The sequence below is a fragment of the Microtus oregoni genome, unplaced genomic scaffold, assembly GCF_018167655.1.
Source record: "Microtus oregoni isolate MIOR12 unplaced genomic scaffold, Mior012 000000F_ref0000247, whole genome shotgun sequence".
NCBI lineage: Eukaryota > Metazoa > Chordata > Mammalia > Rodentia > Cricetidae > Microtus > Microtus oregoni.
This window is the reverse complement of record NW_024543059.1, coordinates 11,748,822-11,771,185: the sequence shown is the minus strand read 5'-3', so window position 1 is coordinate 11,771,185 and position 22,364 is coordinate 11,748,822. Positions and strand designations below refer to the sequence as shown.

Sequence of the window (22,364 nt, the reverse complement as noted above, 5' to 3'; positions counted from 1 at the left end):
TAGGGGGGCGAGTACTGGGCGTCGTAAAGTACTGCACACTACGGGGGCGGGGTCGGAAGGCAGGGGGCGGGCTGGGGGCGGGGCCGGGCTCCTGGACTTCGCGCTGTCTGCGCAGGCCCGGTGTGCGTGCCGTGGTTCCGCTGGGCGGCTAACATGGCGGCCTCCATCTGGATGCGCGCGGTCTTCCTATTTTTGTGTGCCTCGGACCTGCTGCTTCTTCCTCCTCCTGGGGCCTGCGCGGCCGACACGCCGGGCGAAGCCACCCCACCTCTGCGGAAGAAGAAGAAGGACATCCGCGATTACAATGATGCCGACATGGCGCGACTTCTGGAGCAGTGGGAGGTCCGTGCTGCCCTTACTCGCGGGCACGTCTCCATCCAGATCCCTTCTCTCTAACCTTTACCCTCTTGGTCTTGTGACCCTCTGGCTTCTGTCCCCCGATCTCTAGCCCTGTCCTGTACCCAGGGCCCTTATTGACTGACTCAAGTTACTGCGGACAACCCCCCCCCCCTTTCCGTGCCTTCATTCCACCATGGCTCAGGCCTCTCTCCCCAGTGTTCGTGAGCCATGACTGCTCGGCTACCCCAGTCAGGATTTAGCTTCTCACCAGTCAAGCCACGCTTTCCCTGCTGGGCCCCGGTGGTCTCTACATTGATCCTGGCGGGCATTGAGCCTGCAGACAGTGAGAGAGCACTTCTGAAGAGCGTTCCCTCACTCCCTCCTGTTGCTGAGTGTGAGTGGGTTGTGAAGGTTGTTTCTCGAGAACGTTTTTTAGCTTTCATAGAGATCCTTCCAAATATAGAAGGTATTTTCGATTCCTTTGGTGTGTGTTCCTGCTGGGGTTTTTGTAATTTTGTGGGTGGATTTATTTTACTGGTGGAGGGAGGTAAGGCATCTCATGTGGAACTCAGGTTTTTCATTCATTTGTTTTGTGAGAGGCCGTTTTCTGATCTGTTACCCTAACGCACTGGGGTATGTAGTCCTAGTGAGAGTGTATAAGGTGCCCAAAAGCACATTGCAGCCTTCCCCCTTTCCGAAAGCAATTGTACCGTCATATTTGATTTGCACAGCTGATGGACGGTACCCACTGGGTAACTTGGGGCACTTAGTCTCTTTCTGCAAAGAACTCCCAAGGTGTGTTTCCAAAGCTGATGTTTTGACTTGTAGCTAACTCTGTATTATTAGAGTAATATATAGTATTAGTATTTGGGCCTAAGTTGAAAGTAGCCACCTGCTGAATTTGTCCAGAAGAAAGGGACAAATTTTTTTTCCATGTTATTTGTATCCAACAGAAAGCTTGAAGTAGTGGGGTGGCGGTAGTGCATGTTTTTCATCCCAGTACTTGAGAGATTGGTGAAGTAGGCTAGCCTTAGTTAAACCTGAGCCACATAGTAAATTTCCAACTAGTTTGGGCTTCATAGGGAGACCCTTTCCCCCAAAGAGAAAAGAAAAATATGATATGGGTGAGTATCACTAATGAGGAATCCTCTCATTCTCTATTTCAAACTGTCTTTTTTGGACTCTAGTAAACATCTTTTCATCTGCCAAGGTGAGAACCTTATCTTGTGAAAAGCTTTGCCATGGTCAGTGTAGTACACTGAAACAAATGGTTGGCTCCTCTAAAGAGAAGATGCAGCCAGCACATCAGAAGGCCGCAGGGAGGGGGTTGCATTAGACAGGCTAAGGAGAGTACCTGAGAAGAGTCTGAGAGAGACCTGGGCTTTGGGCAGAATAGCAGAGACCAACCGATTGACATTCAATACACTTGAACTTGTGAATATGGTCTGGTACAGATCTCTGTGCTGTGGTTTCCTTATATGCATGATGGAAGTGTTGGTGTTCATCTCCAAGCGGTTGCAAGTATTAACTGAGAAAACTGGGAGAACTTGGGAGAGTGCAATTCATAATCGGTATCTAGTATCAGAACTAATGAATTTCGGCTGTGTCTGAAGCAGAGCGCTAGTGAGTGGTCTTGAATACCTTAGAGCCTATGCTGTATTTAGAAGTAGTGAGTGGTTGGGTCTTAGGGGATGAAAGCAGTCTTACCCGGACATCATAGCACTAGATACCATACTTAATCATCTCAACCCTGCTTCTAGTCTTCCTTTATGAAAACATAATTTTAGTAGCTGTAATCAGTACAGATGGACTTTTAAAAGTTGGGTTTGTTTCCTCTGATAGCTATTAAATAGTTCCCTTTGGACCATCTTTATAGCTGTACTTTTTTGTTGTTGTTTTGTTTTGTTTTTGAGACAGTTTCTCTGTTTAGCCTTGGAGCCCGTCCTGGAACTCTGTAGACCAGGCTGACCTCCAACTCAGAGAGCTCCACCCTGCCTCTGTCAAGTTTGGCCCCCCCCACCCCCACCCCCATGTGCCCTGGAGCTGTGGAGGGGTGGTGGGTAAACAAAGCTTTGAAGTCTGCTTCACAGCATCTTCTTTAATCCTTTCTCTTGGGTGATAAGGAAGACTGTTTCCTGAGGGCTGACCCTGAGACGACTGTTTCCTGAGGCCAAGTGAATTTGTCCAGGGTCACAGCAGGTTAGCCTAGTTTGGAATTCTGTCCCTTGACTTCAGAGCCTGTTCTTTGACTCACTTAGCTACACTGCTGCAAACATTGGTGTGCACTGTGCAGATGTGAGCTCCCTTCCCCAGCAGCCCTGCTTCTCCTCTGAGAGGAGAAGGTTCTTCTGCAGTGGAGTCTTTAAATTTGGGAGTGCTCTGACAGCTTCCTAATAGCACAACTGTTTCCTGAGGGCCTTACCTCAGGTCTGTGGAAAGGTGGGGACTCTTGTGTTCAAACTGATGGTGAGTCTCAGCTGGCACAGGAAATGCAGGTGTGATTGCGCTTTTTGTGGAGGCCAGAGGGATCGACAGCCAGAAATATATATTTAGCTTAGGCATCAGGCCTTCTGGTATATGTGTAAACTTGCTCGTTCTTTGAGGTCGTCTGATTCCTTCAGTGGAGAACTTAAGCAGTCCACTGTACAGGTTGGAGATACAGTGTGTCCAAACGGACTATTATTATAGTAACTCCGCAGATGGTTGCTGTTATCAAGGCCCCTGAAAGAACAGAGTTCAGCTTGGTTGTCTACAGACTTCTGTGGGGCTTGGAGAAACGAGTTGAAAATGCTAGACTGCATGCAGCCAAGTGTGTGGTGCAAACCTGTGGTTCTGGCACTGGTCCTGCTCCCTCACTCTCCATCTTATTCCCATGGGCGGGGTCTGTCACCAAATCTGAAGCTAGGCTAGTGGCCAGCAGACTCCAGCCATTTTCCTCCCTCTAACCCCAGTGCTAGGATTATAGGCCTGAGAGACCATGCCCAGCTTTTCAGTCTATATTAATTTGGTGTGAGCCACAGGTCAGAGAAAGAGCTGGTTGGGTGGTCAATTCTTTTCCTCCCCCATGTGGGTCCTGGGGATTGAACTTGGGTCATCAAGTGTGCCTAGGCAAGCAACCTTTATCCACTGAGCCAACTCGACCACCCTTTTAGGAATTTTTCTTTTTTCTGTTGTGTGCATTCTTTCTATTTATTAGTTATTTTATTAGTTATTCTGCTTATTAGCTATTTATTGATATTCCACTATTAATACATTCTTTTCTTTTTCATTTCTGATGTCAGTGTGGACTTTATTTGGTGTTATAAATCATTATTTTTCATGTTCACATTATTCCAAATTTGGCCCTTGAGCTGCTGCTTCAGGTTGGCGTCTGTGTCGTTCTGACGTGGTGTGTGATTCATTGAGCACTTCTTTCTGACACAGAGATATTTAAGGTTTCGTTTTTGTTTCACAGGCAATGATTAGGCTTTTCTTCAAGGAACCTACGCTTTAATATTTTTACCATCTACTCTGTCATCTGCTTGTCCAATCAGTCTGTGCCTACAACTCCAGTCTGATCCCACAAAGCACTCTGTCTCCTTCCTTGTTTGCATCTTCCCTCAAGTGAGGAATCTGCTGTAGTCGCTCTCAGCAGGTCTACACCTTTTCGTCCCTAGGATTCGCAGAAGGTGCTTTCAGAAGTGCTGGGTCACAGCACTGAGTAGGGCAGGCCTGCCCCCTTGGGATTGAACACTTGTGCGCAGTGAATTGCGGGTTTTAAGTACGCAGCACGAAGAGTTTGTTTTGCTCTGCTGGGGATGGTTCCCAGGACCCTGGGCATGCTAGAAAAGCACTCTGTCATTGAACCCACAGTGAGTTTTGGATAGTGTAACCCACACCTTATGAGTCGAGGAGGTTATAGACTGTCACACCAGATGTTCCTTCATGTTCATTCGTTCAGTCTGTCTTTGCCCCAAGGCAATCAGTGTTCTGATTTGCTACAAATTGATTTTTGTCACCCCTCGTTCATTTTACCTGTTCCTAATGCTTTAAACAAATGGGATTTTATGGTCTGCCTTTTGTGACTGTCAGGTGTTATTTTTTAAAAACAAAGTTGTCTTAGTGGTTTTGGACATTGACCCCCCAGGCCTCACTCATGCTAAGGCAAGCACTCTACCACTAAGCCACACCCCCAGCTGTTTTAGAGTCAAGATCTTCCTGAGTTGCTTAAGCTGGCCTTGGATTCTCCATCTTTCTCCTTGATCTTCTGAGTAATTGGGATTATGTACCTTAGCTACTATGCCTGTATTTGAGATTTGTTTTAAGAGTATTTGATTTTGTTAGATACCTGGATGTGGCTGGTTTTGTAATCTACCATGTTGGGTAGATTCTTTGAGAGTGAACACATCATAGAAAATGTATGACACAGGAACCCTGAGTTGGTTTTAGGGAAGTCTTGTTTGTAGTAATTTGGTGGTGTGTGCCCTGCTTCTGACGTGCTGGGGAGTATCTGTGCAATTGGAGAGTCTGATGACAGGGTTTCATGCCCTCTCCTGGCAGAAAGATGACGACATAGAGGAAGGAGACCTTCCAGAGCACAAGCGACCCTCTGCACCTGTCGACTTCTCCAAGCTAGACCCAGGCAAGCCAGAGAGCATCTTGAAAATGACAAAGAAAGGGAAGACACTGATGATGTTTGTCACTGTGTCCGGGAACCCCACTGAGAAGGAGACGGAGGAAATCACCAGCCTGTGGCAGGGCAGTCTGTTCAATGCCAACTATGATGTTCAGAGGTAAAGACCCCAGGCTAGGTTGCTTTTCTGTTTTTTTTTTTTGGGGGGGGGGGTGCATTTGATGTTTAAAATAGGGTTTTACTATGTAGCCCTAGCCATTTAGTCCAGCTGCCTCAGACTCCCTGCCTCTGCCTCCCCAGCTCTGGGATGCAGCTTCGGGTCACCTGACCTGCATGTGTGCTGCCGAATTTTCTGGGTCTGAAGCAGGGTGTCTTTTTATTGGCAGACTTCCCAAGGACCTTGGACCTTTCCTGTCTATGAACTCTTTTAAGTTTATTTAAATATTTAAATTTATTTAAATATTTTTCTTTAAACTTTTTGGAGGAATCAATCAGTAAGTTTTAATAATTGTTTGGTTTTGAAAGTTTTGTTTATCTTTGTCTCTTTAACTTTTGCCTCGTCTCAATAAGGAGTTGTATTGCTTAGCCTCTTAGGAGGCTGAGTGAGTTGTGGCTCTCCAATCCATGGTGTAGCTGTGTTGATACATGCAGCTGTCTCAGGTGACTAATAATTAATGTGAGAAGATCTATTGTCAGAGACAATATGATCTTAAAATACAATCGGAAAGGTTCTACTTTATATCAATTTTATTCATTGATTTTTGACCATGTTCACCACCCTCTCCCCTACCCATCCAGCTATGAGCCTGCTTTTTCTTGGTAGTTCTGAAACTCGAGGTCTTCAGATGTCATAAGAAAATAAGGAAGTGGTGAGCTGTGGAGCAGGAGTTCCTGGGAGTGCACTTCTGCAGCTTCCTCAGAGACTTGTCTTGGTGGTGGCTGCTCATGAGGAAGCCTTGCTACTGAATGGGGCAGGTGTGGTGTGCTCAGAAACAGAAGAATCGTGTCCTCTGGCCATGCTTTTGTGTGTCACCACGACCCATGCTGTTCCTTTTTGCTTCCTGGGCCCTGCTGAGTGGGGATAAGCTGAGCTGCTTGTCAGGTACCCTTGTGGGCCTTGAGGAGGAGCCATGTAGTGCCTGCTCTAAGCCAGTGACTTCATCCTTCTCAGTGAAGACATTTTGTTAAACAAAAATAACTCGAGACTTCAGATCATAAATGGCTGGGCACAATGGCATGTGGCTGTAATCTCGGCCTTAGGAGGTGAAGTCAGAGGATCTGAAGTTCAAAGTTGCTCTCATATGGTGTCATCTTTGGCTACTTGAAATTTTTATCAGGAAAAAGGGAAACAAAACCAATTCCCCCACTACCCCCCAAAAAAGTAACACAGAGATGGAGGTGACATTTCAGAATGTTAAAGATAAAAACGGGACTCCTCCCACCTCTCAGCCTACCTGTGCCCCTCCACCGCCCCCAAGGAGGTTTTCTTTTATAGTCTCTTGACAAAGGGCACCGTTTGTGCCCCAGGAATATGAGCTTCTGCTTCTGTCTAGATCCAAACAGGATGTTTAGAGTTCAGCAAACATTAAAGTCAGCAGCCATGTGGCCCAACAGTGCAGTGTTGTGTATTTGTGCGGAATTAACTAGCATTGCTTACCGGTGGCTTCTCCATCTAGGTTCATCGTGGGATCAGACCGTGCTATCTTCATGCTCCGGGATGGGAGTTATGCCTGGGAAATCAAGGACTTTTTGGTTGGCCAAGACAGGTGTGCTGATGTCACTCTAGAGGGACAGGTGTATCCTGGCAAAGGAGGAGGAAGCAAGGAAAAAAATAAAACAAAGCCAGAGAAGGGTAAAAAGAAGAAGGAGGGAGATGCCAAGCCACGGGCTTCCAAGGAAGATAATCGAGCTGGGAGCAGGAAAGAAGATCTCTAGCGAGTGGCTAGCTTCCCAGCATTCCAGACGACATTCTCGTGTCTTCTAGAAAGGGTCTGTGTGTGACCTGGTCAGTATCACAGTTACTGTATGAAGGCTTCACATATGGAGGCAGGCTTTGTGACTGGTAGTGGACACTGGCAAGTCATGCTAACTGTGGCATCACCTACATGGAAACTTGATAGACGTTCTGTACCTCTTATGCCTGGTGAGTCCTTGACGTCTCCAGAGTCTCATTCCCGCCTCTTCACTGCTGGGCTGTGTGTTCCTGCACATCCATTACGAGCTCCCGTCAGACAAGCCTGGAAACCCGTGGCTTGACTGAGGCAGGCATTGACTGTCAGTCCGTGAAGATAAGCTTGCTCTGTGAGCCGTGCAGCTGGCTCTGCACACCCAGGGGGCCAGCCAGCTCATACGGGATGTGTGGGTTCACGAGATGCACCACTCAAGTCCCGAGGAATCATTTCAGATGGCTTCAGTCCTCCTCATCAGTCCAGGGGACCCATTGTCTGTTGGCCTTCCTGTAGTTGGAGAGGGAACGCGGTTTGTTCTGCCTCGTGGGGGGGGGGGGGGGGAGAAGGGCGCCTCAGCTGAGGGCTCGTGCTGTCATGGCCGACAGCTGTGATGTTGGTGAGGAGGGACCAGCAGAATCTCCATCAAGTGGACCTCATCTGCAGTATTTCTAGGTGGTTTTCTTTGATAAAGTGCCTAAGCTTGTGCTTTCAGATGGTTCTCTCATGGTGTGCGGTTGCTCGCATCTGGGTTTTGCTGTTCGTAGGGTGAAGCCTATCTAAAAGAACATTTCTATGAAGAAGCCTTTTCTAAGAGCCTACATTCTTTAAAACCTCGGTTGTGATTGTAAGCAATTCAGAATGGTACATAGGAAGTGTCACCGGTTAGTGTTGCAGTGCGAAGAATTGCCCTGCCCTGCTGCCAGTAGTTTGTCCCAGTGGAGCTACTGTTGATCATTTGTTTTTCAGAAATAAAGTATGTTTACCGGCTTCCGGTGAGGTATATATTCTGTCCTCATTTTGGCCCCTATTCATGTTTCTCCTAGTGAGCCGCACCCTTTCCCTCCCCAGCTCAGGGTGTCCTGGACGCAACCTGCTGAGCCTCTTCAGAAAGAAGCTTTTCTTGGTCCTGGTACATTGTGAGCCTGGGGAGATGATCTGTTGCTATCCTTCTGAGGGTGGGCTACTGATGCTCCTTTGAGTCAAATAGAGTAGAAATAAAGTGTACAGAAGCCATTCGTATACAAACCGCAGATTCCGTACAGTGGTACCAAGGTAGGAAAAGCAGGTATAGTGATGTGTGCTGTGCCTGCAATCCCAGTGTTGGGGAAGTAGAGATGGGAGGATCAGGGGCCCAAGGCCAGCCAGGCTAGGGTACATAGTCTGAGGCCAGCCTCAGCTACACCTGAAACCCTACCCCTCCCCCCCCCCCCAAAATAAACACTAAACAAAACAAAAAGGATGAATAATTCAAGAAGAGAAATCTGTCCCACAACTCAGGGTATTCAAAATTCTTAGTGTACGGTCTTCTCTTGGCATCTCTGGGTAGCTTTCTCAGCCTCCTACGGAAGCCTCCTCTCCCTCTGTTCTCACACTCAGGACACACTGCAGTTAACAGTGACTGCAGGTGCACCTGGACAGGACATTCGCTTTGCTCCGGGGTCCCTGAGCTCTTAGTCCAGGAAGCTCTTATGCTGGAACTTGGTCCTGGCGCTGAGCAGGAGAGTCAGGCAGCCCAGCCAAGGCTACACAGAAACCCTGTCTCAAAAAAACCAAAAAAAAAAAAAAAAAAAAAAGAAAGCTCACCCCTCCCCTCCGTGAGCATTATGTCAGCCTTTATGTTTGTATGACTGGCCTGGGGTTTTCCTCAGCATATCACATTCTGCCCCTCTGGACAGGTCTGACATCACCATTTTGTTACTCATGGAAGGGAGTAGTTTTTCTAGTGGCGTCTTAAGAGTTTTTTCCTATGTTTGTTTATTTTGTGCAGCATATGTGTGGGCATGCCCATGTCCTGGATTCCATGTGAGGCCAGAGGACAGGCCACCTCTTAGAGTTGATTCACTCCCTCTGTTGTGTGGGTCTCGGGGATTGAACTCAGGTCACCAGGCTTGGCTGCAAGTGCCTTTACCCACTGAACCATTTCTCCTAATCAAAATTCTGTCATTTTGCTGGGAAATGTCTTTATGGTGATTTTTCTGAATTTTCAATTACAGATTCAGCTCCCTCTCCTTTGGTTTAAATAATTGTATGAAGTATATTTTTTTAAAATATTTATTATGTATACAATATTCTTTCTGTGTGTATGCCTGAAGGCCAGAAGAGGGCACCAGACCTCATTACAGATGGTTGTGAGCCACCATGTGGTTGCTGGGAATTGAACTCAGGACCTTTGGAAGAGCGGGCAGTGCTCTTAACCGCTGAGCCATCTCTCCAGCCCCGTGAAGTATATATTTTTTTCCATGATATTTATTGAGCTCTACATTTTTCTCTGCGCCCCTCCCTGCCTCTTCCCCCTTCTGTCCTCCCCCAAAGTCCCCATGCTCCCAATTTACTCAGGAGATCTTGTCTTTTTATACTTTCTACTTCCCATGTAGATTATATCTATGTAAGTCTCTCTTACTGTCCTATTGTTTAAGTTCTCTGGGATTATGGTTTGTAGGCTGGCTTTCTTTGTTTTATGTTTAAAAACCACCAATGAGTGAGTACATGTGATAATTGTCTTTCTGTGTCTGGGTTACTCACTCAAAATAATGTTTTCTAGCTCCATCCATTTTCCTGCAAAATTCAAGCTATCGTTATTTTTTTCTACTGTGTAGTACTCCGTTGTGTAAATTACCACATTTTTTTTTTATCCATTCTTTGATCAAGGGGCATTTAGGTTGTTTCCAGGTTCTGGCTATGACAAACAATGCTGCTATAAACATGTTGAGCACATGTCCTTGTGGCACGATTGAGCATCCTTTGGATATATACCCTAAAGTGGTATTACTGGGTCTTGAAGAAGGTGGTTTCCTAATTTTCTGAGAAATCGCCACACTAGCATCCAAAGGGGTTGTACCAGCTTGCATTCCCACCAGCAATGCAGAAGTGTTCCCTTTCTCCCACAACCTCTCCAGCATAAGTTGTCATCAGTGTTTTTGATCTTGGCCATTCTTACAGGTGTAAGATGGAATCTCAGAGTTGCTTTGATTTGCATTTCTCTGATGACTGAGGATGGTTTTTTTTTTTTTGGAGTTCAATTTTATTTATTTATTTATTTATTTATTTATTTATTTATTAAAGATTTCTGCCTCCTCCCCGCGACTAAGGATGTTGAACATTTCCTTAAGTGTCTTTCAGCCATTTTAGATTCCTCTGTTGAGAGTTCTCTGTTTAGGTCTGTACTCTGTTTTTTTATTGGATTATGTGATCTTTTGGTGTCCAATTTCTTGAGTTCTTTGTATATTTTGGAGATCAGACCTCTGTCTGATGTGGGGTTAGTGAAGATCTTTTTCCATTCTGTAGGCTGTTGTTTTGTCTTGTTGACCGTGTCCTTTGCTTTACAGAAGCTTTTCAGTTTCAGGAGGTCCCATTTATTGTTTCTCTCAGTGTCTGTGCCGCTGGGGTTCTATTTAGGAAGTGGTTCTCTGTGCCAATGTGTTCAAGTGTACGTCCCACTTTCTCTTCTATAAGGTTCAGTGTGGCTGGCTTTATGTTGAGGTCTTTGATCCATTTGGACTTGAGTTTTGTCCATGGTGATAAATATGGGTCTATTTTCATTTTTCTACATGTTGATATCCAATTATGCCAGCATCACTTGTTAAATATGCTTTCTTTTTTTCATTTGATATTTTTTGCTTCTTTATCAAAGATCAGGTGTTGGAAGATGTGTGGATTGATATCCTGGTCTTCTATTTGGTTCCATTGGTCCTCCTGTCTGTTTTTATGCCAATACCAGGCTGTTTTCAGTACTGTAGCTCTGTAGTAGAGTTTAAAGTCAGGGATTGTGATGCCTCCAGAAATTCTTTTATTGCCCAGGATTGTTTTGACTATCCTGTTTTTTTGCTTTTCCAAATGAAGTTGAGTACTGTAAAGCCTTGATTCTTATTAGCAGGTTGTGATAGCACCAGCTTACACTTCCAGCCCTTCAGGGGCTGAGACAGGGGTGGAGGGTGGGAGGGACGGGATGGGACTGGGGGGTTGGGGGGGAAGATAGGGGGGAGTGGAGGAGGGGGATGATGGACACAGCAAGCTCAAGGCCAGCCTGGGCTAACAAGCAAGACTCACCTCTAGAATAAATAAATGAATAAAACCATGGGAATGGTTAAAAGCTTTATAAAAGAAAGATCTTGGGCTGATTAGATATCTCAACAGGTAAAAGTACTTGGTGAAAACCTGCAAAAAAAAAAAAAAACCTCAAAACAAAAAACTGAGTTTGATCCCTGGGTTCCACAGTAGAAAGACAGGACCAGCTCCAGAAAATTGTTCTTTACCCCCCACATACACATTATGGCACTCTGTGCGCATGCACACACACCACACCACACAAGAAGAACACACGAGCAAAGACTATGGGTGTGATGTGAACACCTATAATCCAACGCTTGGGAAATGAAGGCAGAAAAACAGCAATTCAAAGGCACCCTCAGCAACAGCGGGGGTTTGAGGCTGTTCGGGCCTTCTTAAGACTCCATCTCAAACAAAACAAAACAAGAACTTCCTCTCCTGACAGGTCTTTCTTGCTTGCTTAAGTTTCCTTTGGGGCCACTGTCTCTGACCATCATCTCCAGACTGATGTCATCACAGGAGAAATAGAATTTCATTTGTTCTTGTTTCCGTCTCCCCGTCTGGGCTTTGTGCTCAGCAGTCTAGCGGCTGTAGCGCCTCTGTCCTCATAGTAGACCAGAATTTCACTTAGGATTTTACCGATGACATCATGGAGAAAGCAGGGCCAGCTGTGGCTCCAGGGAGGACAGCAGAGGCACTTGAGCCAGGTCAATCCTGTCTCTGGAACAAGGCCCCAGACCTTAGCAGAACTGACTCCGTGATGGAAGTACCATTCAGGCCATAAAACTCAGGATGTAGACAGCACCACCTGCCAAAATGAAAACAGAGACCTCCTCTATCAAAGTCCATAGCTCCCGGAAAGCCTCTAAATGCACTAACCTTGCTTTTCGGTTTCCGTAGTTCTGCTTCTGGCTAACCGTTCTTGTTAACTGAAGTATGTCATCCAGGATATGGTTTTTGTGCTTAAAATCTTACCCCAAGAAAGGTCTGGGGCTACCCTGGGATCTCTAAAACTGGTGTAGTTGCTGGCCAGCTAGGAAATTCTCTTGGTTTACACACAGGTCTGAGTAGTCTTCTCTGGTGGGTAGCCCACAACAGCCTCCTGTCAGTCTTAATAAGAGACATAGTATCTGCTGCAGCCCAAGGCTCCAGCCTGCTCAACCTACCTTGCTGTTCCACTTCCTAGATGGCCATGGGGACCAGAGATGAACACCCGGCCTCGGGGCATCTTATCTGAGGTTGGCAAGTCAGATCCTTCTCAGCCAGAGACTGACTGAATGGCTGAATTGTTGTGATGGGCAGCTAGCTGGAAGGCCCAACGGCAGAGACCTCCAGTGGGGAGCCTGGAAGGTTTGAAAGACCTAACTCCTTTAGGATGGAATCTGACAGAGTCTCCTCCTTCAGCCAGGCTCCTTCAGCTCACTAGGCCTCAGTCTTTTCTTATTTATTTATTTATTTATTTATCTATTTATTTATTTATTTATTTATTTTTTCGAGACAGGGTTTCTGTGTAGCTTTGGAGCCTGTCCTGGCACTAGCTCTTGTAGACCAGGCTGGCCTCGAACTCACAGAGATGCGCCTGCCTCTTAGGCCTCAGTCTTTAGAATTCATCTATGGCAAAGTTGTATTGCCCCGTTTAGCAAGAAGCCTGTCAAGTCAGTTCTAGAATCCCCTACCCTTGACAACTGACCGCACTGCGTATGGGCTGTCTTCCGCAGGGTTATGTGGTCAATGCATGGTTCCCAGATGGTGGCACTATTTTAGAATGTTCTGGAAAGTTTAGAAGATAGGGCCCAGTGGGAGGAAGGAGCCCACTTGGAGGCATGACTTTGAAGGCTCTATCTGGTCCCCAACCCCTTCCTCTCTTGTTCCGTTTCTATGAACAACCTCCTCCACATGCTTCCTGCAGCCATGATACTCTGCCCTAGTACATGGGACCAAGCAACAAGAGACCGAAGCTGTACTGCAGACTGTTCAACCTCTGTGTACGGCATCCAGCCACAGTGAAGAGATACAGGAAAGGCAGATATCTGGGGAAGTTTTCATCCCCTGCCACCTCTGACACGATGCTTTAGCAAGAACCCAGCAAGCCAGGATCCCCTCACCCCGGGTTATCCTCTGCCATCTTCATCCACCAACCCTACCCTGCCTCGGCTCTCTGTCTTCTGTTGCAATAGTTCCTGATTAAAAACCATTTTTATCGCCTTCATCCTATCAGACTGCGGTTTTCTTTCACAGAGTCTGAAAGGCAAAGGCCCGGAAGAATTGGAAATTCCGCTCGGTTCCATTGCAGGGCTGCGTGCAGCAGCGTGCATGTTCTAGACCTGTAGTTCTCAACTTTTCTAATACTGCAACCCTTTAAAACAGTTCCACATGTGTGGCAATCCCCAACCATAAAACTATTACCATAAAACTATTTTCGTTGCTACTTCATAAATGTAACTTTGCTACTGTTTTGAATCATGTGTTTTCCGATGGTCTTAGGCGACCCAAAGGGTCGTTTGACCCTCACCCCCCACTTCCGGTTGAGAACTGCTGTTCTAGGCTTTAGCGCTAATGCTCATGCTCACAGCAGCCCTGCAGCTGTGATAGTACAGTTACAGGGGAGTGGGCTGAGGCAGAAAGGGGAGTGATGTAGCTGGCAATGAGAGCCCCGCCTCCTTCCCAAGACTCCTGTCAATCAGGTGGCGGCCCCTGAAGCCATGCACTTGAGAGACTGAGGCAATAGCAGTGTGAAAACTTATTTTTTAAAAAGACTCCAGTCCATTAATGTAAAGTTTTACGTTCTCTTTTCTTTACAGCCTGAAAAACAAAACAGCTCCTGGGTTTACAGTCAACTCTCAACACTGCCTTCCCATTTCAGAGCTAGTTTGCAATTTGAGCGTTGAGTCCACTAGGGGGCAGCAGAGACCGGCTGTGCTTGGCTGCCGCGCCAGCCTGTCGGCTTCTCCACCAGTCCTCAGGGGAGAATTTTCCGGCAGTTATTCATTGCTCAGCCGCGCTCAAAGTGTCTTGTGAAAGATGTGTATACTTACACACACACACACACCTTACACACAGGGAAGCCGAAGCCCGGAGAAGTTAACATCCTGCCCCCTCCAAAGTCCAACCACAAAGGAATGACAAAGACAGGGTTTGACCTCTAAAGTCTGCCCTAGCTCACCCAATTTACCTGGGGGTCCTGTTCCATGGACCTCTCCGCAGACTCACCTGCTTGCTCCCTAAGTGTTGGGCCCCACTGATCCTGGGCATCACGAGGATGATGGAGTGGAGGTGAAGAAGGCAGGCAGGAGCCTCCTTCTGGAATTTACAGATGTCATTGCATATGACATGCCAGCTCTGGACAGTGCGTTCTACCCACTATGCATAGGTCTTCAGTCCTTGACTTTTTTCCCTCAAGGCGGCTGCTGGCTATGGTTATGGTGTTTCTTCACAGCAATGGAACACTAAGATAGCTTTTCTTGTTGTTTGTTTGTTTGTTTGTTTTTAATGCTAGGTGTGTACACAGAGAGTTTGAAGGGTTAAATTCAATTTAAACTTCCCAGTCATAGCATCCCTTCCGCAGCATTCTTCTGTGGAGGGTGTGCTGGCTCACTTTACGTCCACTTGACACAAGCTAGAGTTAACCTGAGAGGAGGGAACCTCACCTGAGAAAATGCTTCCACAAGATCTGGCTGCAAGGCGTTTTCTTAGTGATTGATGGGGGAGGGCCCAGCCCATGGCGGGTGGTTGCCATTCCTGGGCTGGTGGTCCTGGTTCAATAAGAAGACAGGCTGAGCAAGCCACGGGGAGTCAGTAAGCAGCACTCCTCCGTGGCCTCTGCATCAGCTCCTGCCTCCAGGTTCCTTCCATTTGAGTTCCTGCCCTTTAATGACGGACTCCAATGTGGAAGTGTAAGCCGAATAAGCCCTTTCCTCCCCAACTTGCTTTTATGGTCGTGGTGCATTAGAAACCGTAGTTTAAGACAGAGGACCAAGACTCTTTTCGCTGTGGTTTTTAAACCCCGAAGTAAATGACTGGAATGGAAAACTGCATTGGCCACAGAGATTGTTCTAGAAGGACGGCCATCTTCCTGGATAACACAGCTCCCTTCCAGGCAGGACAGCTTGCTGTTCCCACCACTGTGGTTCTTGACTGAGCCTGTGGCGGTGGCCTTCACTCCCAGGTGAAATGGTCTTGCTTGCAGAGTCCCGGAATCTTCCGTGACTAGCAGGAGGCTGCAGGCTGACTGTGATTACTGCTGACACAGATTTCCAGCAGGCAGATTTTCAAGTGGTCCCACCCAGTGCTATAAAGCCAGAGAGTCAAGAGCCTTTCCACGGGGTTCCAGTCTGGGGAGCTCTGAGCTGGAGGCTGGGTCATTGGCAGAGTCTCCGGGGAGTTTGCTGAGTTCACACAAACCTGGGCTTTCCAAACACTGTAGACCTCAACAGCCTACTTGCCAGATACCTGCTAGCTGCTCACCACCAAACCCAGAATGCTTTCTTAAAATAATTCTTTACATACCAATCCCAGTTCCCCCTCCCTCCTCTCCTTTCACTACCCACAACCCTCTGCTTCACCCCCTACTTCTCAGAAAGGGTAAGGCCACCCCTAACAAGTCATCTAAGTCTGTCCCATCACCTCCTTGAGACAGGACCAACCCCACCCCCACCCCACCCCCGTCATGTCTAGGCTGAGTGAGGTGTCTCTCCAAAGAGAATGGGTCTCACAAAGTCAAAGTCAGTTCATGCCTTAGAGTTAGACCCTGGTCCCACTGCCAGTGGCCCCATACATTGCCCAAGCCACACCACCGTCACCTGTATTCAGGGGCCCTAGTTCGTTCCTATGTAGGTTCCCTATCTGTCAGTCTGGAGTCAGTGATCTCAACGCTAGCTCGGGTCAGCAGATGCTGTGGGTTTCCCCATCATGGTCTTGACCCCTTTGTTCATATTATCATCCCTCCCTGACTTCGTTTGTATTTGGGGAGCTCGGTATAGTCTCCTAGAGTCTCCTGCTGTCTCCCAGGTAACATTCCAGAATCAATGACCTACTGAATGCTCAGAAGAATGTCCCCAGTGTACATCCTTATACACCTAAGCTGTATCACCTTGGGCTAAACTCCCAGGTAACTAATTAATAGGTCAAAGAAAAAAGCTCTTTCCTAGGACATTGGTTTGCAATGCTAAATGTATTCTAAATGGGCGCTTTCTGCTTTTCAAAGACTTGTCATGGGAACACGCTGAGTGAATCCCCCCCCCCCCCCCCCCCCCCCCCCCCCCGCCGCCAAAAGAAAACCAGACTGAGTAGTGTGGTGGGCGCCTTGATGATGGCTTTAATAGCCACCAACGTTTCCATAGTCACTAGACTCTCTCAGTTGGGGAAGGGCGCTGAAATGGCCAATCTCTGATCACTTTTTGAAGTATTTCAAGATGCTCACAGGTCTTTGTTCACAGGGCGGCTTGTTTTTGTGCTGTTGGGGCTGCTGCTGGGATTGGATCCCTTTTGCCCGCTGCCCACGGGCCATGAGGTCACCTGTATTTTCTCATGGTGGTTCTTCTGCCCCCTTTCCGAGAAGACTGCGTTTGGTTTGTTTTCATCTTCTGCAGCGGTTTGGGATGGAGACATCTTATTTTGAGTAGAACGAATGATCATCATTAGCTTTTGTTTGCATTCTTCAACCTGCAATTACAGATCTATCAACATCTAGGACAACATACCAGGCTTTCCTCCCACGGGGAAGAAGGAGAATCTGCCCGGCTTTTCCTACCTGCTCCTTCCCCTGCCTGTGCTCTTTGGGAGTCTACCACAAAAACCGAACCTCCTTTCTGAGGACTCCCAGGGGCTTCCTGGGGGACCCCAGCCTTGCCCTCTGGCAGATTCGATATCTACAAAGCCTTTTCCAAGTCTCTCTCCTTTCAGGCTTTGCTACCAGCTCTTCTCCTGACACCTCTTCTTCATTCCACAACCCTTAGTGCTGTGACATCTGGTCGGGAGAACACCTCAATGGCATTGTTTCAGGAAGAGCACACCCAAGTGCTACCCATCCCTCTCAAGCATTTGGATGCCAGGCCTATTTTCTTCTGCTCTTATTCTGGGTGGTACCTAGTACCAGTTTTTCTGTAGACTGGTTAGTCCCTTTTCTTTATGAATTTAGTGATTTGGGGATCTGGGAGATGACAGGAGAGGGGGTGGCAATGGGGTAGTAGCTGGACAGCTAAATAATGGCTAAGCAGCTTATGTGACACACCTGTGGCAAGCCTGTTTCCTATGCTCTAGGTGACTCTCAAAGCGAGCCACACTTGACCATGTGGGCGACTGTTCTGGGGCTCACTTAAGATGAGGCGCATATGGAGCTGGAGAGATGACTCGGGGGTTAAAAGCATGGGCTGTGCTTGAGGAGGGACCCAGATCCCATTTACAACACCCATATGAAGTAGCTCACAACAGCCTGGAACTCCAGTTCCAGAGGAATCTGAAATCTCACCTTCTGTGGAGACCCAAAGAGGCTAAAGGTCAGAGACTTTAGGACTTGTTTTTAGTTGGAGATTAATGGGCTTCTAACTCAAACAAAGGTCCCACCTAGTTGTAAATCAGAGTTTTGCTCTCTCAAGGCTATTGTCAACAGGTGTGGCTAGTTGCCAGACCCTGTGCTCCTGAAATAGAGAAGTAGTTGGTTCCTACCCAAAACAAAAATCTAAGGATCCAACTAAGTTCCAGTTCCCTTTATGGAAATAACTTGGGATTCCACCCAGGGAGTGGTTTGCCTACAGGGTGTTTGGTCTAGGGCAAGAGTCAGGGGCACAAGCGTTGACTGTACCCCAAGACTTTCAATTTGTACGTTAGTGCAGTCCTTTTGTTCTACTTCTACCTGTTGGAAATTAAACACGGATGAATTTTCAGTACTCACTGAAATTCCCTCCTGATACTATCCTATGTGTTTCTGTGTTTTATTATTTTTGTTCACATCTTTGTATTCTTTACTGTATTTCTAAATTCCCAATGCCTCCACTCTGGAAGAAAGGTAATTTTGTCCAGGCTGGCCCCTGACAGCCTTCCAAGTACTCATGATCTCACATCACATACCCCCTCGTACATAATTAAACAGTGAAACCGATTTATCTTGTTCTCTTTATGTATGTTGTTCTTTTGCAGTAGGCAGAAATGGCTGCCAGTCCCAGAGCGGTGGCCCAAGCGGTGGTGGTGGCGGGCCACGTGGCAGCAGGCAGTGGGCCCCAGGCAGAGGCAGCTGCTGGTCTCAGAGCAGTGGTGGCGGGCCATGTGGCAGCAGGCAGTGGGCCCCAGGCAGAGATGGCTGCTGATCCCTGAGCAATGGCTGGTCCCAGGCAGGGAGACACATGGCGGGCGGGCAGAAGACAGAAACATGGATAGACACAACATGCAGGGTGAGGTTGAATGTTTATTCAGGGGGTTATGGAGGAGGAAGGGTGAAGGGGGGGGACAGAGAGAGAGAAGGAGAGAGAGAGGAGGAGGAGGAGAAAGAGACAGAGAAGGGGGAAGCAGAGAAGTGGGGAGAGAGGCAGAAGCAAAGCTGCCTCTCCGAGAGGAAGATGGAAAAGAGAGCGAGCTCAGGCCCGAAGCTGAAGATCAGCCTGCCTCAGCGGATGGGGAGGGGAATGGGTGTGGCTTGTCTCTTAAAGGGACCAAAACCATAACAATGTATATATCTGGTCTTAGTCAGGGTTACTGTAGTTGTGATGAAACACCAAGACCAAAAGCAGCTTGGAGAGAAAAGTGTTTATTTCACTTACACTTCCATATATAACAGTTTGTCATCCAAAACAATGAGGGCAGAAACTCAAATGGCAGGAACCTGAAGGCAGGAGAGTATGGAGGGGGTACTGCTTACGGGCTTGCTCCCCAAGGCTTGCTCAGGCTGCTTTTGGATAGAACCCAGGACTACCAGCCCAGGGGTGGCCCCACCCACAATGGGCTGAGCCCTTCTCCATCAATCACAGTTTAAGAAAACTCTCTACAGACTTGCCTACAGCCTGATCTTACGGAGGAGGCATTTTCTCAGTTTGGGCTCCCTTTTCTCTGGGGATTCTAGCTCATATCAAGTCGACACAAAACTAGCCAGTACAGGGTGCTACACGTGTGCAGACCTTCAGAGGCCAAAAGAGGCTGTGGGTGTTGGATGCCCCCTCCCACACCCCTGCAGAGCTGGAGTTGCCCATGGTTGTGAGTCACCCAGCAAGGGTCCTGGAGTCTAAACTCTGGTTCTCCAGGAGGGCAGTATGTGCTCTTAAACCATGAAACCATTTCTCCAGTTCCCCAACCGTTGGTTCATTTTTTGACACTTTGTGTGTGTGTGTGTGTGTCTGTGCTTGTTTCTGTGTGTCTATGTACGGTACCTGGGAGTGCAGGTTCCCGCATAAGCCAGAAGAGGGCGTCAAATGTCCCAGAGCTAGAGTTACACGCTATTGTAATCTACCCCACTAGGTTGCTGGGAACCAAACCCTGGTCCCCTGCAAGAGCTGCAACGTGTGTCCAGCCCCAGCACTGACTTGTACGTGGATGCTGGGGATGTGAATTCAGCTTCTCATGTTTACATACATGCACTGCACAGAGCAAGCCGTCTCCCGAGACAACAAAACAGAATGCAGCATGTGTTGTGTACACGGTCGGGGGTGCTGAGAGCTTGGATTTCCTTCAGTGAGGAGGACCAGAGTCAGGCCAAGTGTTCTACCTGGAGCTAAATCCCCAGTCCCAATAGCCTGCCTTCCTGACGCTGGTGTTCAGCAGTAGCTGCAGACAGAGAGTGTGAGGAGTCTTGCTTCTGAAAGGTGCTTCTGGAAGTTTCTGGGAACAGGGAACTCTCTCTCTCTCTCTCCTCCACTCCACTCTTCTCTTCCTTCCTTACCCTCCAACACAGTCTGTGGTCACGGGACTCTCTCTTCTTCAGGAGGTGCCCCCTCCCTCCCATATCCCATTGCTTTTCCTGGTGAGTACCTCCTATTTTCCCAGCCTGCAGGGCGGGGACTGAGCTGGGGTTACAGGCAGCTAGTAGGATCCTGGCCTCACTGGTGGTAGCAGAAGGGAAATGTAGTCAACACCCGGGCACAGAGCAATCTCAGATAAGAAAGGCAGAGGTCCCTATTTTCAGGAAGCCACCACCTGGGGGCAGCGGGAAGGGTGACAGCCCACAGAAGCTGCAAACCCCAGGATCCTGGGCCAGGGGCTGGGTTGGGGTGCTTTGTGGAGCCCTGCAGAGTGATTCTCATGAGCAAAGTAGGGGAGAGTGAGGGATGGGTGTGCTACGTGGAGGGACAAAAAGATCCTCAAGGCCCCGGGGAGAGGAGAGGAAGGAGGAGAAGAGACAAGAGGGTTCTGTCTTGGGACTTATCTGGGGCCCGGAGGTGGTGGGTAGGGATGGAGAGGTAGGAATTTGTCACCTAAGCCAAGACTGTCCTGTTAGTAACTGAGATAAACCTGAGTTCCTTAGATGGCTTACCAGGGCATTTAAACAGACCTTAGCTGTAACCTTCCTGACCACCTAAGGCCAGTCCATGTTTTCTCGGAGTGACCTTCCCTCACTGACTCCGCCCACACTGTAGGAAGGTCCCCCTTCATTTTTGCCTCCAGGCTGTATCATGAGGTCCTCAGGAGGCAATGTCCACAGAACCCTCCGCAGTGCCATCTTGCTCCCTCCATGGAGCCTCCTCTGTCTTCACCTCTTCCCTGGTGGTGTTGAGCGCATCTCCAGCCAGCCAGCCTCCATCCAGCTTCTAGACAGGGGCTAGGAGCTTGCCTAGTGCTCTACAGCTCCTCCTCGTGAGGACCTGGTGACTGTATCAGAAGCAACCAAAGGTCTTCAGGGTTTGTTCTAGTCACATGTGGCTTATTTTGCTTTGGATCCAATTGGCAGTGGTAATCACCTGTCAAAGGCCTCCCCACAGTCCATTCAGGGGTCTCTGTTACTGATCGGGCCCTTATTTGTATATGTCAGCATAAGTTGAAAAAGAAAAAAAAAGTGTATAGATCTGAAAAATGAAAATGTGTTTCATCTTATCTTCTCAATAAGCCAAACTATATAAAACTACTTACTAGAGTTATAATATGCTTCATTCGCAAAGCTCCAGTAATTTCCAAAGCACCTGCAAATTTGACATTTTGCTGTGGAAGTCTCTCAAATGACTTCCATGTGCTTCTCTCTTAGCCGCTGTTTAATACAGGAGAGGCCGTCACACTCTTACAGTGAATCCTCTGCTAAACTGAGGGGGGAGGGGACATCTTTGGCTGAGAATCTTAGGGTGCCCCCGCCCATCATCTCATCACCCTTTGTCTGGCCCTGCCCCGCTTCCTACCAGCCCTCTTGTAAGGTAGCACGTTTTATGCTGGGATGTCCTCAAGTCTTCAAACTCTGGTCACTACCCCTGGCTGGACTGTAAAGGTCCCTTTCTTGTCTTACATGACTCTGAGGTGAACCCTGATATCTCTGCCCAGCCTATTGGCCTTCGTGGTGATTCTAACTGACATTAAAATTCCTCCCTACTTAAAGAATCCTGCTACACCCCTCCCTGGGAATGCCCTGGCATATTTTACTGTTTCCTGTTGCTTTTTGGGCATGGTGTCTGGCATAGAACAAGAGTTCAAACGTGATTGCTTCCCAATGCTAAAGTTTCCCCCCTGCTCCCCTGTTCTCCTCCCTCTCCTGTCTTTCCTTGAGACTAGGTCTTAAAAAAAAATAAATTGTATTTATTAGGGTTTGTGTGTGTGACAGTACATGGTTGGGGAAGAAACTGAGGACACCAGGCCAGTACTTTTACCCACTGGGTTCTATAGGACCCTGCAACTCCCAGGAGGATCCACAGTTTTAAAGAAACAATACTTGACCAGAGTGGACCCAGGGGATATTTTTGTTGCTCCTGACACAGTCCCCAGGAACCCACCAGGAGGAACTGTAGAGGCACTAAGTAATCAGTCAGTAGTACATTCTATTCTGCTCTCCAGTCTCCTGCCTCATCCTCCCCAGTGCTGGGATTACAGAATTCCGCCGTCATACTCAATGAAGACATTTTCTGAAGGCTTGGGTCATGAATTCACTGTATTGATTACACAGTGTATTCAGCGATGGCTCATCTAATAACTGTTTACAGACAGCTTAGCACCACTAACCTGGAACCAGCTCCTTTAAGTTGATTGTGTACATCCACATTCACACTCTTTTGCTCACACAAGGGCACAGATGTTCCTTT

At 47.8% G+C, this 22,364-nt stretch overlaps 1 protein-coding gene across 1 annotated transcript; it reads left to right on the top strand.

The window, feature by feature from the left end:
• The first annotated feature begins 115 nt into the window (after positions 1-115).
• Positions 116-7,887, top strand: Mesd (mesoderm development LRP chaperone). The gene is made up of 3 exons (XM_041671314.1): positions 116-342; positions 4,879-5,111; positions 6,628-7,887. The coding sequence occupies exons 1-3, from the start codon at positions 154-156 to the stop codon at positions 6,884-6,886; spliced, it is 681 nt and encodes a 226-aa protein (XP_041527248.1). The 5' UTR covers positions 116-153; the 3' UTR covers positions 6,887-7,887.
• Positions 7,888-22,364: the final 14,477 nt, after the last annotated feature.

Bases quoted from the DNA above. Each gene is read 5' to 3' on its own strand.
- Mesd (XM_041671314.1), top strand. From the start codon at position 154: ATGGCGGCCTCCATCTGGATGCGCGCGGTCTTCCTATTTTTGTGTGCC. The intron at 343-4,878 runs GTCCGTGCTGCC...CTCTCCTGGCAG, and splicing joins GACTTCTGGAGCAGTGGGAG to AAAGATGACGACATAGAGGA. The intron at 5,112-6,627 runs GTAAAGACCCCA...TTCTCCATCTAG, and splicing joins GCCAACTATGATGTTCAGAG to GTTCATCGTGGGATCAGACC.